Raw genomic sequence first — 19,354 nt, forward strand, 5'->3', positions numbered from 1 at the left:
ATCTGATAATATTGATTAAAATGTGAAGGTGGTAATAAAGCTGATGTTGATGTAGAGATGTTGGGAGAAGAACTGGGTGTAAAATAATGAATGATTATGTGAGCGGCGGGCCGGACCTTTGCCCAGTATTGCCCAGTATTGCCTCCAGTATTGATGAGTGAGTGACTGCGTTTGCAGCGGAGGTGTGGTGCACAGAATCCAGATTCTGCAGAATAGTTGGGACGCATGCATGTTAGAAGTGTGAACCTTCACTTGTCTAACGATTTGATTGCGATTATCAATGCCTCGATTATCGAATACATCGCGATGCACCTCATGTACTTTGTACATTATGTTTTCAAATCCAAGAGTTCAGGTCTCGTTCACCCATTTTGACCCTTTAATTTGCTACAATGAGCAGAAAAACTGCTCACCTGACACCAAAAACGGCAGAAAATGCCGGTTCAACCTTTTATCTGCTCGTTGGAGCAAATACAGAATGCGACGTGTGCTGCCGGCACTACTTTTTAACTAGAATTGTTATACTGCCATCAAAAAAATCACGTCATTGTAATATAACCGATTATGTTCTGCACTGCATCAATACAGAATCATCCACGTCTGCGTCGCAATGCATTAATATACATACAAGTCCTCTAATATTCAACCCACAATTCCTTGCCACATTCACTGTTTTACACTGCGGGGTATGTACAGTTGTAACTGAGTGTCTTGCACGGCGTCTTGACTGTGTGGGCAGCCCATCCTATAACCCAGAACCTCAGTTTAACAAGAAAAAGAGCTTACAGAGTCTATATTAGAGCTGCAATCGCTGGTTAGACCCAACCCGACTCGACTGTTATGTGGTGCATTTAAATAAATTGCAGTCACACAGTCGGCGTTTTTACTGCGCCGTTTCCATACAGCCATGACCTTGTGAGCTCTTGCAATCTACATCTTTTTAAAAGGGAAATGTGCGGGTTTAAAATCGCCAGATGCTGTCCTCTGTCCCACCTCCTCAGCATCTCTCTTGCGATAATTAAAAGTCAAAAACGCAAAACACTTTTACCAATCACGAAACTAATTTACCAGCAGCAAATCACGCAGAAAGGATATGTACTACTGACCAGAAGTTCGTGTCTGCGGACCGATCACTTACCACGCAAGCTCGGAGTCCAAATATAATGATGGAAATTGAGGACAAACCAGGGTTTACAGCTCTAGTCTATATAGCACATAGGATAATACAGAGTTTGAGTGTGTAACTGGGATTTTATACAGTGCCCATGCTGACCTGTGTCCACCACCAGTGGCCATAGCAGCCATTGGCAATGTAAGCAATGTAAGAAGGTGGCCTGATTACATCATCTAGATTTGAAGCCAAAATGAATATGCTTCATGTGTTGTTTAGATGTTACATACAATGCCTTCAGTGCACCCCTTTGGTCTTATGCATGGTGTAAAAGCAGTCTTCTCTTGAGAAAGTACTATTTACCTGGTAGAGTAAAACCCTCACGAACGATCCCTTTTAGAAAAGCACATCATCCACCTCCATAAAGGGGTGGGTTCGACACCAGTCAGTAGAATCCTGTGCACCGAACTGTCCCAGCTCAGGGACACGTGTCTCGGAGGTCCTGCTCTCGCTGGGCTTTAATGGCTGCTGATGGAGCTCTGGACAGGAAGAGAACAGCGGTGAAACTGGGTAATGGCCTGGGTAGGAATTTTAAAGTGCCGCTCACGTGTTCTTTGATCTGTTCCCCTTTGTTGCCAGTCTCTGATGTTCTGGAACTTTCCTTTCCTGTTTTTGAAGCACTGCTATGGCTGCTAGAGATCATGCTTCTTCGTGCAGAATTATGAAACAGCAATATTGCATGAAATATAATTGTCTTTAAGGATGGAGATGTTCCAGCAAATATTCTGTTTTGGTCTTCATTCAAAGGGAAGGTGTCTTGTGGTCTCCACAAGATGAATGTTGTCTAGTTTTACATCCCAACATTTTCCTTTCCCTTATCAATGACAAATCTCCTGCCCCATCTGTTTGGCTCTTCATTTAAAGAGAAGACATCTCTAACCTCTCTTCACATCACCCGTCTTTTCCTACCTGTAGGGGCGTAGTTCGGGTGGACGTGAACCTGCAGGACGTGGACATTGACCAGTGCTCCAGTAATGGTTGGTTTGGAGGAACCCACCGCTGTAATCTGACAAGCATGGAGGTGAGTCGACTTCAGATTTTAACACCGTTATTACCCAACGTTTCTCGAAATAACTGAAGCTCAAAAGAAATGATTGATTGCACGAACATCACTTACTTCTCAAGTGCCTTCTCAAGGAGACGTAGAGAAGATTCCAACTGCCTGAAAAAGCCTGTCCATGATTAGGTTAGAAAAGCTAACTGGAACTGGCCAAGAAGAGCCATGGGAACCGAGTGGGTCAACACATCAAGGGAACAATACTATAAAATACTGTATTAAGACAATAAAATGTACATTCCAACTAGGTTCCTTTTGAGGCCTTTTCCCCATCATGCTTCTGAAGGTTGGACAGTCAGGTCCCGGCATGGGTCGCGTGTTCCGTAATAAATGTGCAGTAATGGATTGTAGTGGGCTTGTTGAATTATTGACCGTGCTCTTTGTGTGTGTGCCGCATCTCCCGGGAGCTTCGCCTCCGTGTTGTTCCGGAGCTTTCTTCCGGGCCGCGTGGGCGCCTGTGTCTACAGGACCAAGTCAGTTTTCCACCTTTGTCGCTGAAGATGTGAGACAGTTTTCGGGAGCACGTACCAGAAAGAGCCGTACTGTAAACCAGCAGAAGCATCAGCCTCCAATCGACAGTTTAATCTGCAAGAGAGCAGCTTTCCACAAGACACTAAATAAAAAATACACTCTGTTCAGGCATATTTTTAACTGCAGAAACAGTTATGACACTTCCCCCAGGATGTCTGATGTGTGTGAGACCATTTACACTTTAATTTACAGTGAATCTATTTAGGATTTGTGTCTGGCCACCTTATAATTCCAGAGATTATTCAAGGGAGGATGGCAATACGTAGCTATAAATGTACCTCACATGTGTCTAGTTGGAGGACGGTCATTGTGGTCACCCGGTATGTGTACCTCATCCATGTCATGTTTGCTTTTGTTGTTGTTGAAGTTCCATGTGTCCTTCCCTGCACCGCTCCCTGTGACAATAAGAGTCAGGTTAAATCACCATATTATCTAATGAGGATGGTAGCAGCCTGGTGTGGTACACACTCACCTATGGACCAGAAGACCCAGGTTCAAACCCCACTTACTACCATCGTGTCCCTGAGCAGGACACTTAACCCTGAGTGTCTCCAGGGGGGGACTGTCCCTGTAACTACTGACTGTAAGTCGCTCTGGATAAGGGCGTCTGGTAAATGCTGGAAATGTAAATGTCATGAATTGGGCATTTCATTTAACATTTGTAAAACGTGCAATTTACATTTTTTTAAACAGGTTTTATTCTAATGATTATTACTGACATCTGAGTCCCATGATGCCCAGTTCATTTTCAAACGTTTCTGATGGCGCATCAGGGTATTCGTAGGACCCATCTAAACATCTAACTGGTTTAGTTGCTCCATATTCTGTGTTTCTCCACTTTTCTACTCTATTTTCCCACTTCGGCCTTGTCGTTTATTTACTGTAGTTTGACTTGTCGCGGCTTCTCTGATTGGTGCTCTGCCCCCAAAAAACGGAGGCTTTGACGTGTCAAGACCTGTTTGCTTGGCACTTTGGCCCGATTTCTCTCTTGTTCGCGCTCATACTCGTGTATGGTTTTGTGTCCCGGGATAAATTCCAACGTTCCAATAGGACCAGATCCACATTGGATTCGGCAACTGGCAACTTTCTGCTGCCCCGTCACTTCGTCTTTCACCTCCTGGATAACGGCGGCGTGGAAGGGTCGTTTGCAGGGCGCCACGTCCCCACTTCATCCACCATTACCCAGCATGCTACTTCTGCCGCTCACACGGCCCAACACGCCAACACACCACCACAGCTCCTATTCCGAGCATTATTATGCATGATTATATCAGTAACCGTGTACACACACACATTTACAACTCTGTGATGTGTGCTAAGTGGAATCATGTGAAACTCAAGCAATTAATTAAAGGCAGTGAAACGTTCCTCAGCTTGCGGTCCATTTCACTCCTACTGTGGCGATGTTCCCGCTTACCAAATTAAATCCACATTATGCTTTTGATCCCAAACTTCGTGGTTCTGAGAAGTTTCCAGGGGTGTAACCATCTGGAGCATTTAAATTAAGTTTTTTAACTTTATCTGTTTATAGTTCAGTATGTATGTGTGTGGATGCCATGTGTCTGTGTGCGTATATGTATGTATATAGCTACTACACAAGCAGTAGCTCTCTCTCTCTCTCTCTCTCTCTCTCTCTCCATCTATCCATCTGGATCGATTGATCGATCTACAGTACGTCCTGGCCAGCTTTTCCAGTGTGCCCCACAGCAGTAATTACAACAAGGCTGGCAGCGACCTGACACCCTGACACCACACAGACTTGCCCGGCTGCCGTGCCAGACCGCCACCGTCTCTGACCAGGGCAGCGGCGCCATTGATTTCTTTAGACACCTGAGCCGGGAGTGTGTGCGGTTGATGGACAGCGGGGATTGTGGGATTACTCCTGCGACTGAGTGGTTGAAACCGATACTTCTGAAAGTGTGTCTGTAAAGCGTGAGCTCCGGAGACCTCGTGTGTTTTGTTGCAGGAAGACGGTCACGTGGTCCGTCTGCATTGGACAGCATGGCTGCATGTCCATTCTATACAAATTAACTTTCCCCATTACTTCCTCCAACCTAAGGTTGATGTGTGAGGTCATAGAATTGAACACATAAGTTGGGAAATCGTTCATTTTGTCATTAAGAGACATGAGGGAGTACTGCAGCCATCCAGCAGGGGCACTAGACCTGTGGTGGCTTCACATTATGGACGCAATGTTTTACTTACTACCATTGTGTCCCTGAGCAAGACACTTAACCCTAAGTAAATACTAGCTGTATGTCTGGATAAGGGCATCTTCTAATTGCCATAAATGTAAATGTAAAACAATCTGACTTCCTATTCTTGTCATATTACGTGTTCCGTGTTGTTCCACACTCGTACAGCGCGTACCCGGCTGGTTTCCTCCCATGCATTTTAAATAAACCTTAGAGATGTTGCATAATACGGCTGCTTTTAGGATTGCCGTGTATTTTAGGGGGTTGAGGAATATTTCATGAGGACAATGTCTACTTTTTGAGAAATCCTTGCATTTGCATCTGCACTTGGATGAAGAAGCACAGCAAAAAGCAGACAGAGTGCAGAAAACATGATACCACAATAACTGGGAAGCACTTATTACACATGATGCCATCTGGTTGGAGCAAAGGCTTGTGCATATTTTGCATTACAAAGGTATTAGCAGGGCTGGGCAAAATACTTCAAAGTTCGAATGAAATGAATAATGTATTTTGTTGCATGGCATAAAAGTGATTACAAATTATGTTGGATGTCACTTTCTATTTAAAGAACAAGAATAGTTATTTTTAGTGTAAAAACACTAAAAACTCTATAATTCGAAAGCATTCTATAATGTGCCTTGTAAAATGAGGAAAGAATTTTGGTAATCAGACCCCACCCTGCAATGTTTGCATGCGTGACCAACATCTCTCATGCATCGCTGCACCATGCATCTCCCGTGCATCCTACAAGCAGCTCTGTGTGGAGGTCCCGCTGCTCTAAAGAATTGATGAAGGAATCCTGGCCAGAGGTGAATCCCACATTCGCCGTGTGCTATTATATTTCTGGATCGGTGTGGAATCGCATCAGAGCAGCAGTGGCGGAGGAGGAACTGGGAGCTCAGCTTCCTCTTTTATTTATCACCGCAGTAAAACCGTCCTGCAGAAGATGGAGCAGGGCGGGAGAATGTCTCTAGGGTGGGTGCTGTCACCACTCTCTCTATCTCCCTCCTTGCTCTTTCACAACACAGATTATTCTCTTGCAATGTGTTGGTGAACATCAGATTCACTGGTTTCATGGTTAGAGTTCCTCTCCTGTCTTTTAGACTTGTCATGTGTAATTAAAACGACAACCAGGGTCACATTTGTGGGTCATCTGGAGTCATCAGGGTGGTTCAGGGTTTTCTGTGCATCGAGTGTTAGTCCATACACACACACACACACACACACACACACACACACACACTCTGAATTTAATTCAGTGGCAAGCAGAAATCTCTCTCTTGCAAAGCCCTGGCTCTGAGCGTGTTTATCCTCACTGTCTGTGTCCGGCCCCGTAAAGCATTAGAATTAGGAATGTACTTGTATAGGAGCCACATGCAGGCCACCTTCCATGGATAATAAAAGGATTTGGACAGCCTATAGTGCAGGAGTCTCGGCGGAAAGCCGAGCCAAGTGGATGCCTGTAGGGAGGTGATTCAGGGTATGAATGAACACACATCCCTCATCAAGTCCCACCATGTGGTAATTAATTCCGTTCAGGTCATCCGGAGGGTCTCCAGGGAGAGTTTGGCAGAGTGTGTGGCAGAGTATGGACTCAAGGAGAGAATGGCCTAGTGGGGGCAGTGGTGGCCTAGCGGTTATGGAAGCGCCTCCGTAATCAGAAGGTTGCTGGTATGCCAAGGTGCCACTGAGCAAAGCACCGTCCCCACGCACTGCTCCCCGGGTACCTGTCATGGTGACCACTGCTCACCAAGGGTGATGGTTAAATGCAGAGGACACATTTCACTGTGTGCTGTGCTGCTGTGTATCGCAATGACAATCACTTCACTTTCACTTTCATAAACCACCCATAATTGCAAACATGTGCATTAATCGGGCCTAAAAAGTTAAAGGGCTGACCAGACCTGAGCCCGACAGAATCTGACGATAAGTACAGCTTTATAAAAAGCCCGGCTTTCATGGCATGCCGTACAAGTGCTAGACTAAGAGGGAAAGGAAATGTGTGGGTCGCCAGAGGCTAAGCTCTGTTTCAACCCGTCGGTGTCCATTTGAAAGTGAAGTGGTTGTCTCCACGGCCAAACCCTGGGAGAGTAAAAATGGCGGCACCAACAACAAACCAAGGAGGGGGTTAAAGGTCAGGTTGGAGGTTGGACTACAGCATCCTCCGCGTGTAGGCCGCGTTTGGGGTTAAAGGTCAGGTTGGAGGTTGGACTACAGCATCCTCCGCGCTGTAGGCCGCGTTTGGGGTTAAAGGTCAGGTTGGAGGTTGGACTACAGCATCCTCCGCGCTGTAGGCCGCGTTTGGGGTTAAAGGTCAGGTTGGAGGTTGGACTAAAGCATCAGTGTTTTAACAAAAAAAAGCTGCTTAATCATCCACACGGGTACAAAGAGAAGAGAGATCCACTCTGGAACCGGTTAAAATGGCCTGGACATATCGGAGAGGAATTCTCTGGTTTTAGAGAAACGCGTTCTCGTGTGGACGGGACCTTAGATTGGGTGGAGAGTCGTGATTCTGAGGATGTGAACACACATGCTGCTGCTGACTGGCACGGCAGTGAGGGACACGACGAGCGCTTCTCAGGGGTCAACCTGGTCTGAAATGAAAGCTTTCTGGCTGTTGACGTCATGTTCTGTTTCCCAGCCACATGCAGCCTGAAGGGGGCGCAGAGGAGAGGAGGCCGGGTGGACAGCAGTGTGTCCTCATGGTTAAAAAACGTCCTACGCAGCACCGCATCGGTCACAGCTCTCACTCTTTAAACGGGATGCTTTAGGACGAGGCAGCTTGTTTTCTTCTTTCTTGCCTGTCATTTTTTGGGGTGAAGGTGACCCAGTGTAAGTCTGCTTTTCTGCAGCTTTGAAGCCAGATGACAGCTGGTCCTTTTACGCGCATGGCAGAAGGGTTGAATTAGCCTGGTTACTGATACGCATCAGGCCATTAAAACAGCCTCCTTCTGATGCCGCGTTACTTGTCCAGTTCAGACATTCTGCTCAGTAATTGCATGCAAACGTTCGCTCAGTCGGTAATTAGGGTTTCTCTTCTGGTTGCTTCTGTACTTGCGCTGTATTTTGTGTGCATCAGTGTTAATATGAAGATTAATAGGCAACTAAATGGCAAAGAACAGACAAACAAAAGTTGGTGTGGCATTGAAAAGGTAGAATGCCATGCAGAAGGCAAATATCTAAACCATGGACCTTGAACCCCAGTTCAGGCCATGACCTCAGTTATCCTCGTCATTACTGGCTCAGAAAACCCAAACCCTGAGGAACATGTTGATAGGAACAGGGTGGTTGGGATGTAGCGGGTTACCCACTCATTCCCATGAACCAGAAGCCCACAAAGTCCCAGGTTCAAACCCCACTTAAAGTGCCTGTCTAGTAAACAAAAGATCCTGGGATTGAATCCCAGGGTGCCTTCATTTGTTAGGGGCAGTGGTGGCCTAGCAGTTAAGGAAGTGGCCCCGTAATCAGAAGGTGCCACTGAGGTTCCACTGAGCAAAGCACCGTCCCCACACACTGCTCCCCGGCCACCTGTCATGGCTGCCTCACTTTCACTTCACTAAACAAGACACTGAACCCTGAGTGTCTCCAGGGGGGACTGTCCCTGTCACTACTGATTGTAAGGCGCTCTGCATTAGGGTGTCTGGTAAAAAATGGAAATGGAATGAGATACCTGCAGGTAGACAGAGGGACCATGATGGGACTGAAACGGGTGAACACCAGAGAAGAAGCCAACTGGTAGAGGCCAAGAGTCTATATCAATGTCAATTTTTTTGTGATTTGTCTTCTACAAAACCCGTTCACACCATTTAGTGGTGTTTTCGTTGTCGTCATCTTCCTCAGCTTATCTTTACCGAAGACCAATATGTCATGAGAGAACCTACCAGGGGCACCAAGTGCCACAGACAACATAGGACCATTTGGACTCTCAAACTCTTCCACCACGTTAAGGTGACGGTTCGAGGAGGAGTGGTGTTTTCTTGTATGAATTCATATAAATCCATTAAGCCACCCCACCACCACCCATTAAGCCATCCCACACCGCCCCTCTGCTACGTTCCCTCCACCGGCTCCCAGTAGCTGCACGCATCAGGTTCTAAATACTGATGCTGGCCTACAAAGCCAAACATGGAGTAGCACCATCCTACCTCACAGCCCTTATTACACCTCACACTGCACCTCGTATACTCCGAGCCTCCAGTACTGCTCGCCTGGTCCCTCCATCTCTGAAGGTAAAAGGAAGACGCTCATCTAGACTCTTCTCCGTCTTGGCCCCTCGGTGGTGGAATGAACTTCCAGCTCAGTCACTGAGCACCTTGAAACGACAGCTCAAGACCTTCTTCTTTAAAGAATATTTAGATTAAATTGTAATTTTCTTGTTGTCGAACTTTGTGTACAGAATCTAGAACAGAGTGAATAAAATAGATGTATTCATAGTTGGGGTCCTAGTGAACCGGAATTGATCTCTTCATCCATGGTAACATGGAAGCACGTTGTAAGTTGCTCTGGATAAGGGCATCTGCCAAATGCCGTAAATGTAAATTTAAATATAAAGCCATATAAAGATTCATATCAAGCCATGTTTATGAATGTGAAACATGCCATTTCAAGAAATAATGATTCATAATTAGTTTTCTGAATAAGAAGCAATGCCACACTTGCAATGTTACTGGTGGACATGAAATCGCTGTGGAAGATCAGTGGCTCTGGAAAGTGGGTTGAGGCATTGAAATGCCTGGCTGGTGCCTCAGCATGAAGACAGGATGCCAGGAAGGGTTTTCTGCTCGGAAAAGGCGGGTGGACACAATGAGCTCCGCATGGCACGTTTTCTTTCATTATTTAAGTAGCATCGCTCTTATGCACCACTCGCACGATCAGCTTCTCATGACTGTGTTGCAAGATGCCTGCCTTGATCATACGTATTTACTAGGCGGCAATGTGTTAGACGTAGAATTATAGTAGTGCAGGTGTGGACTGGTCTCTCAATTCCATTCAATTATCAATCACAATGCTTCTCATGTGAGTGGAACTTGGGTTCTCAAGTGTAGATACAGGGTTCATTTATAATGAACATGGCGGAAAAGAAAGGTTATGTAAAGACTTGGGATTTGAATATTTCTGGCCTCATTACTTAGGACCTGCAGTCCTGAAGAAGCGAGATGTTGTGGTGAAAACCCCATGACAGTGTGCCAGGGCTTTGCTAGAAAACTCTTAATTAAAGTCTAAATTAGGGACGGGTGTATAGGTCGAGCTGAAAATGGACTGTGCTGCCTCGGCCTCCTGAGTAACAGCGCGGTGCTTATGGACCATCTGCACCCGTCCTGCCAGACGTGTAGCGTCACTGCAGACTGTGCAGGAAGCTGCTAAGATCCTGTAGTGAATGTTCTCGTTCTCGTCCTGCCACTTTCACGTCCGTCTGTCAGCTTTTATGTGTTTTAGTGCCACTCTAGACTTGGTAAATGCCTTCATATGAGCAGTTCTGATATTATACTTTTTTTGAGAGTTATATTTTACCTCAGGTGGCACAGCTGGAAATTGCCATCATCATTCATGCAAAATTGGGAATCACACTTTATTTTACTACATAATTTTTTTTAATGTATTATGCAGTCCATTTTTACTGTATATGTCACGGGTGGGCTGGACATGGTGATGAAGGAGGACGCAGTCGCACGATCACAGGACAGGGGTTTAATATAAAATACACGAGACAGGGGAACATCTACACGCACGATGACCCAACGGCGAACAGACATGAACAGGATAGTTTTATACAATTATATAAATAGACAACAGGTGAACACAATCAGGGAACATTACACAGGACCAACATGAAACTCCGGTCCGGACTCCGGATCCGGAGTCACCCCTGCCGGTCCGGATCATGACAGTATAATTAGAATTTGCATTATTTGTATATGATATTTACCATGGCTTTATACACACACACACACACACACACACACACAAAACAATAGAATCTGCCCAGAAGTGGTCACAGGTGAGTCCGGTTATAGAGTGGGGGTACAGGGGATCTAAAATGGTCATATTGAAAAGTTAAAAAAAAACTAGTCAAATAAAAGGACTAATTTTATAGTAAAATTCAAATAAATAAAGAAAATGTATTTGTATTTCTTTCGTAATTGTCATTTTGTAATTGTAATTTGTATTTTTTTCTAAACATAATCATTTTATCTCCATCCTGTGTTGTCCGATATTCACTGTTTCCCATCGTGTGTGGATTAAATTGGATTTTCAGTGCAGCGCCATGCATCTTACGTAACCAACCTCAGAACTTGTGAACGTTTCCCCGTGAGCGCCGTGAGTCACATTCTCCCATGTTCACCGTCCTCTGCGCTTTTTTCCCGTCTCTCTTTGTCTGTCCGCTGCAGTGCAAGCCAGTCGAGGGCCACGGCTTTGTGTTGGACAAATACAAGTGCCAGTGCAAGAGGGGCTTCTACCATCCACACCGAGTGGTGCTCAACGGCATTTCTAGTAGGTTCTCGGAAATATCGATATTTCCTCTGTGTGGCATTTGTGTGAAACTCCATCCGTCAAACTGGACCTGTGACCAGGTTCAAACCCCTGGGGGACCGTCCCGGTGACATTGTACTGCAGCCAACCAGCAGGGGCACTAGACCTGTGGGGTTTAAAAAGTGTTTTTAGTTAGGAAATATTTGGCGTGTGGGTGGCATGGTTGGTAGTAGCCTAGTGGGTAACACACTCGCCTATGAACCAGAAGACCCAGGTTCAAACCCCACTTACTACCATCATGTCCCTGAGCAAGACACTTAACCATAAGTTGCTCCAGGGGGGGACTGTCCCTGTAACTCCTGATTGTAAGTCGCTCTGGATAAGGGCGTCTGATAAATGCTGTAAATGTAAATGAAAATGCGTGTCAGGCTGGCGTGCCAGAGTAATATGCCAGAACCTGGAATCAGCCTGTGTGTGTGTTTGTGATGAATTTAGAATTAAGTTAGTTAGTTACTATGCATTACGATGGAAAAATCTGCAGCAGCATCAGTTTCTTACTGCTGCATGAGGGGGAAAAAGTGACATAGCCTGTCACCACTGCAGAGTTATAGAGGTCATAGGTCAGTCACAGTGTACTGAACATTGCCACAAAGCAGTGATGTGCCCACATGAACACTGCTGTCCCCTTCATTTACTGGCTTCTCCCACCTTTCATGCAAACTCGTCCACACCGGAGGAGCTAAAAATAGACGGTGAGTCACCATTAGGCCGTGGCTCCTTGCCGCTGGTGTAGGGACTGCTTCAGTTTCCTCCGTCTCCGTCTTCGTCACCCTCCTTCCCCTCCTAATGGGGTTTATGCATCTTCCTGACACCCCCTGAGGGAAATTTGGAGGTGTTATTAAACACAACATATTTTGAGTGGACAGAAGGCATAACTTGCAGACAATGATGATGAAAGTGTCTGTATGTAATATCTCCTAGCTGTCTCCTTAAGGTCCCCTATTATGAAAATGTGAATTTGTGAGATGATTTCACATTAATACGAGGTCCCCTAGCCTGTCCTGCAGTGGAACCAGAAGACCCAGGTTCAAACCCCACTTACTCCCACTTAACCCTAATTTGCTCCAGGGGGACTGTCCCCTGTAACTACTGATTGTAAGTCTCTCTGGATAAGGGCGTCTGATAAATGCCATAAATGTAAATGTAAATGTAGAAATATCCCCTTATGACGACATAAGGGGAAAGGTTACCTCCCATTTCTCATGCTTTTCCACCCAGAGAATTTCCCACTAAAACATGATCTCCACCGACCGTCATGGCTTCCAAACGTGTGAAGCATCACATGATTGGATGTAAAAATGAGCACAAATGTATTTTTTTAGTTTCGTGACGTGAGACTCTGAAGAACCCGCGGGAAAAACACCGACGCGACTTCCTGTCTGCACCAAACATTGTGGTTTGTGGATGGTGTTGATGACATAATTTCTGCAAATGTCCCCTCAACTTCTATAGGCCGCTCTCCTCCCCGTCCCGCCTCTCTCCTCCTCATTAGCATTTACAGCTACAGATGGTGAAGTGGTGCATCCTGGGAAATCTCATTGTGGGACTGGATCAACGTGGCCGAGACTTCAGATACAGAATTAGGGGACAAATATGTAAAAAAATCATAATAGGGGACCTTTAAGTCTGAAATTTTGGCCTCCAGGTACGGAGCGCGGTGAGGAGGCCGTGGAGGTGCCGGGGAAATGCCTGCCCTGCCAGGAGGGGTGTGTGTTCTGCCGGGATGACCGTCCGTGTCTGGTGCAGGAGGACAGCACGCTGCGACTTTCCATGGTTTCCTTCCAGGGACTCTGCATGGGACTGGACTTCATCAGCATGTTGGTGGTGTACCACTTCCGCAGGAACAAGGTACCAACTTATCTTATTCTAACTTTTTCTTCATGTCACATTTTTCTACAATAATCTAAAATTCATACATAGGAAACTGTAACACATGACTGCGGCTTTTCAGGTTTTCTGAGTCAGTGAAAAACACTGATTATGACCCAATGAGTGACCCATAAAAAAGCACCACTAGATGGGGAACCCTGAAAGTGACCGTGCAAATCATTTCATATTGGCCCGTAGTGGTTCCAGACTACATTTAATTTAATTCACCTTTTACTGTCTTTGCACATTGTTCAGGTACCAGTGCAAGTTTTACCAGAGGAGCCATTAATCTGTACTGTACAGAGATGGCAGTCTGAGTCACGCTTAAGGTGCACAAACAACAATACAACATCAATACAACAATATACACAGTACAGTATACAGTGTATACAGTATACACAGGCCCCCATAGTGCATTCATTTATACATTTATTTATACAAATAAATATACAACAATATACACAGTACAGTATACAGTGTATACAGTATACACAGGCCCCCATAGTGCATTCATTTATACATTTATTTATACAAATAAATATACAACAATATACACAGTACAGTCTACAGTGTATACAGTATACACAGGCCCCCATAGTGCATTCATTTATACATTTATTTATACAAATAAATAAAAAAGATATATATATATATATGCAAGGCTTAATTACACAAAAAAAAAACTAAACTCATCCATACAGTTTCTGTACAGTAAACAAGGGACGACAAAGGCACAAAGTGTCTGTGCCTTGTGCAAATGGCATGAGGAAATTACTGTTACAGGTTACAAGTTATATTGTGTATGAGCAGTTGAGATTGTCAAAAGTTGCATGAGGGTGAAAGCGTAGTGTCAATCTGTCCTTCGGAAGTGGACTCGTAACTGAAGGGTTGCGGGTTGGAATACCGAATCACAAAGGTTCCCTTGAGCAAGGTACCGTCCCCACACACCGTTCCTGCAGTGTGTGTAAAACCCACGTTCAGAATCAGTCAGTTCAGTGCAGTTTCAGCATTAATATCTCCTCATGAAATGTTCAGCGTACAGCGCTTTTGCAGCCTTGATGATGCAGCGTTTTTGCATGTATGTGTTACTGTGCCAATGTGACGCATTACAGGCTTGACTTCATACTTGTATGACTGGCACGTTATAACAATTATAACACTTGGTCTCGTTGGACTGGGGGTATGATTCTCACTTTGGGTGCGAGAGGTCCCGGGTTCAAATCAAAAGTTCTGGGCCAGTGGTGGCCTAGAGGTTAAGGAAGCGGCCCCGTAATCAGAAGGTTGCCGGTTCGAATCCCGATCTGCCAAGGTGCCACTGAGCAAAGCACCGTCCCCACACACTGCTCCCCGGGCGCCTGTCATGGTTAAATACAGAGGACAAATTTCACTGTGTGCTGTGCTGCTGTATGTCACATGTGACAATCACTTCACTTTATCTAATAGCTATACAAATGTGGGTTATTGTCTGTATTGTTATGTAGACATGAAATATGCACAGATAAAAGCCATATATATATTTATATGATTATTGATCAGCATATATATATATATATGGAATGACCTGCCTGACAGTTGATTAATAAACAGACAGATGACCAGCGCTGTGTTCTCTCTCCCTCTCTCAGAGGATCAGAGCTTCGGGACTGGTCCTGTTGGAGGCAGTTCTGGTCGGAACGCTGCTCCTCTACTTCCCTGTAAGTCGTTTCACTGCATCCATTTTAAATGGTGGAGGAGGGTGGAACGTGGTCCACTGCACTCAGGCCTCCAGGTTGTCAGAGTTGTTGGAGACACCTTGTTCTTTACATTTCTTCCCAGGATTGATGTCTGAAATTATGTCATAAGTGTCAGACATGCAGTACTGGAAATAATGTAGAGATGTTCGAGTTTGAGTTGGTCTCTCCCAACTCTGTAAAATAATGAATGATTTCCTACAAATAAAAGTCAAGATGGAGTACAATATCAGAGATTATCAGGAGAACAGGAGTCTCTTTCTCTACACACATCATGTCATTGTTTGGTGAAGTCTGACATACGGAGGTTCCTTATGTTAGCAAAATGGCTTGCGGCTCAGATAAACCCAGGTTTTGTTTTCACTGGTTTGTATTGGTGCCTAAGACTTTTGCACAGTATTGTAAACACACACACAGTCTCACACAGAATCAGCATTCTGGATTCCTCAGTGATGGTCTGAAGACAATCTTCTACGGATGTATAGAAGTATGTGTGTGTGTGTGTGTGTGTGTGTGTATGTGTGTGTGTGAGCTGATAGGTCGTTGCCAAGTGATGTCATCTTCCATCACTTTCATCCCTGTTTCATCTCCTGCTCTTTATGTGTCCTCATTTAAATGCATAATGTGGTTGACGGTGATTTCTCCTCTGAAGGAAATAGGTGAGTGTGTGTGAGTGTGTGTGAGTGTGAGTGTGTGTGAGTGTGTGTGTGTGTGTGTGTGTGTGTGTGTTTCCTCCTCAGTCTTCTCTGCTCTCTACTTGAAAAACGACACGATTCACACGATTGTCTACTGATCTTCTGTTGTTTAGTTGTGTTTTTTTTTTTTTAATTTACATTTACATTTTTTAAATTTCCAAAATTCACAAGGACTTGCTCGCCTTGAGAGGTAAAAAGTGTAGAGGGGACGAGGGACAGGATATAAGATTTCACGATCGTGTTTTTCGTCCCGTCCTTGGAGCTACCCCGGGAAAATGAGGGGACATCAGCTCTGCAGGGAAACCAGGAGGTCTCATTTGAATAGTAAATAAATGCGCTCCGGGGGGAATGAGATTCGAGAGCCAGATTTGGAGCGGTGCTGAAATGTGACATTTGAAGAGATATTTAACAACCGTGCTGTTGTGATATTGATTCCTTTTTACGGTGATGAGCTCTGCTGCTCTGTTTGTTGCTATGCAACTCTTGCCAGTTGTGCGTGTGACCACCTCCAGTTGGTTCTGACTGCCCTCCGTATTGATACTGTCACCCTGGTCTGATAATGAAGTATGACTATGTGAATAAATCTCACTGTCCTTCATGGAATTTACCAGTCCACCAGTCCATCAGAACTCTCTCCATTCCGTCCATTCCACATTTCTTCCCAAAATAAATGTGGAATTCCGACCTGATGTCATGCCACGTGGGTTCAGTGGGGGCAAGAGTGGCCTAGCGGGTAAAGAAGCGGACCCGTAATCAGAGGGTTGCCCACTGCTCACTAAGGGTGATGGTTAAAAGCAGAGGACACATTTCGTTTTGTCACCGTGTGCTGTGCTGTGCTTCACAATGACAATCACGTCACTTTCACTTCACTTGTTGTGCAAATCAGACATCTCTTCCAAATGTGGGGTTCTGTCCTCCCGAGGAACCTAGACCGCTGTCAAGGAAGCTGTGATGTCTGCTGCAGCGTCCTCCTGTCCTGGACCTCTGAGGAAGTTCTTCACCACCACGCCACCCACGCGAGCATGGAAACCGATACAGTGCTCACACCACATCTTATTGTGTGTTGTTCAGCTCACACTCCCACTTGTGAGCATTTACACGGTGTTCACCGCACAGAACCCACACACACACACACAGACAAGCTGTGTGAAGTGGAGCGGTGAGTAGTAGGTGTAGTTTACACAACTGCACATGATCATCTTCTGTAGGCGGTGCTGAAGAATCAAGAAACTCAACCAAGAGCTAAGATTCCCATGACAGAATTTAGGTTACAAGCAGATCACATTCCACAACTGTTTAGTCCTGTTTCTCAGGGTCATCCGGGGACCCTGGACGCAGGGTGGGGACTCACACTGCACACACACACACACGTACATCTGCAAAGTCACTAATCCACTAGCGTACATATCTTGGATGGGGGGTGGAAACCGGAGAACTTGGAGGAAACCCACATTGACACAAGGAGAACAGGCGAACACCGTCCACAACAAGGTCCACAAGGATTCAATCTCAAAGCCTAACTGTCCCCCCCTCCGTGTGGCACAAAAGAGTTATGAACAAACCTGCGAGAACAGACATTGCGAGCATGCTAAAGAACATGGCACAAGGTCACTGTTCAGCAATAACACAGTTAATTCATGATGAATTAACAAGCAATGTCAATATTCCATTTTCCAAGTTTATGTATAGCTTGATGGAAATTGTAGAAGTTTTGTTATTAGAGCTAATATTTATTATTTCTGATGATCTGAAACCTTGAATTGTGACTAACTTGGAAAAAAGTAAGAATTCAGAGAGGGGACAAGCACTTTTCCACCGCTCTACATGGACATTAGACTCTGTTAATTAGGATTTATGTATTAACTCACTAGTCCACGCTGAAGATTAGAAAAAATATCACACACTCATTAATGGTAATATTTGAAGCACAGTGTTGGGAGCAAGTTGGGAGTTCCTCTGATGATTTAAAACAGGTTAGAATGACTAGTTAGAAAAAACGAAACGTGTGGTTTTGAATGAAACAGAGCTGTTTGTTTCTCTGGGTGGAGTCATGTTTTGACACGAGTCGAGACCTTCTGATCCTGCTGAAATGCACATGCCCTGAGATGCACTCTCTTGTGTGTGTGTGTGTGTGTGTGTGTGTTTCATCATGACATGCACTGTCAACTGTAGATGTTCCGCTGCAGTGTTCTATGCATTTTTAAAGGGTCCATCAAGTTCTAGCGCAACTTGTTTAAAAATAAATCTGCTGATTAATTAATGGCGGCGCGTGGAGGGGCGGCACCCGGCTGCCCTTGGTGGGGGAGGGCATGTGGATGTGGACGTGTGTGAGATGCTCATTTAATGGGTGCAGATGATGACTTCTCGCCATGGATGGAACTAGAAAATTGTGAAGATTGTAACCGTCCGCCTCACCCTCATGGCACATTTCCGCTTTAAAGTAATTTGGCTGCAGAGTTGCCGGATACAGCAGATGGTTTAGGGACCTGTTCAGAAGCTGAATAAAATACACTTTTCACTGTTGTCTTCGGTGCATTAATTGGCACAACTGCTTCAAAGGAACAAACTTTAAAGTAATGCGGCCAAATCATAGCCGACATAAAACAAACAGCAGCAGCCAACCAACATAATGCAGTCAAAGTGACAGCACACGGTGACACGGTGAAAGGTGTCCTCTGCATTTAACCATCACCCTTGGTGAGCTGTGGGCACCAGGACAGGCGCCCGGGGAGCAGCGTGTGGGGACGGTGCTTTGCTCAGCGGCACCTCAGTGGAGGATCGGGATTCGAACCACCAACCTTCTGATTACGGGGCTGCTTCCTTAACCGCTAGGCCACCACTGTAATATTGTTCTGCAATAAGGTGATCAGTTTTATTTTTAATCTAGAATTCAAAATAGGTTTCTGTTTTGGGGCGTGTCTATGGAGTGCATAAAATGCTAAAACATACAGTAAATAAGATTTAATTCAGAAAAAATCACATTTTTCTCCTCATTTTGAGGGAATGATCTGGCTGCACAGTGTGCTGAGAAGTCCATCTTCATTTGGAAGGTTGAGGTTTTCAATACTGGCTTTGTCCATCTCATAATAACTTGCATGATGAATGAGGAGCAGTTCTTCCCCTCAGCTCTAGTGGAGACGCTCTGTTTGACCAGTGAATGATCAGCTCATGAAGAGATTAATGACTTGGCTTATTCTCCATCATCTTATTGTATTGACCAGCTCGTCCTGAGAGTAATGACGATGAAATGTTTTTATGGCATTTCCCTAAATTCATTGGCCATAGGTCTTAAGCGGATCTGTTGTCACACACAAGAACCTTCATTTATATTCACAATAAATATTTTAAATGAGTGCTAATTGACTTTTATAGTTAATTTTCTGGCTTAATAAGAACCTTTAAAGCAGGTTCCTGAAATATATGTAGTAGTATATAAGTTTCAGATTTGTATACTTAACTTCTTAAATCTTTATGCATATGATGGTGTTTTGTTTATAGTATTAAACTTTTTACAATTACATAAAAAAACATATAAATATGAATGAACCTTCACCAAAGGAACCTTCCTCATG

The 19,354-nt window shown here is 44.8% G+C and overlaps 1 protein-coding gene across 1 annotated transcript in view; it reads left to right on the plus strand.

The window, feature by feature from the left end:
- The window catches only part of gpr158b (G protein-coupled receptor 158b), a 37,264-nt gene that overhangs the window by 4,228 nt on the left and 13,682 nt on the right, over positions 1 to 19,354 (plus strand). The window contains exons 2-5 of the mRNA XM_028976684.1: positions 2,087 to 2,192; positions 11,347 to 11,449; positions 13,134 to 13,336; positions 14,983 to 15,051. Of these exons, the coding sequence (XP_028832517.1) occupies positions 2,087 to 2,192; positions 11,347 to 11,449; positions 13,134 to 13,336; positions 14,983 to 15,051 (481 nt within the window). The remainder of the gene's footprint in view (positions 1 to 2,086; positions 2,193 to 11,346; positions 11,450 to 13,133; positions 13,337 to 14,982; positions 15,052 to 19,354) is intronic.

The sequence above is a fragment of the Denticeps clupeoides genome, chromosome 4 (genome assembly GCF_900700375.1).
Source record: "Denticeps clupeoides chromosome 4, fDenClu1.1, whole genome shotgun sequence".
NCBI classification, from domain to species: domain Eukaryota; kingdom Metazoa; phylum Chordata; class Actinopteri; order Clupeiformes; family Denticipitidae; genus Denticeps; species Denticeps clupeoides.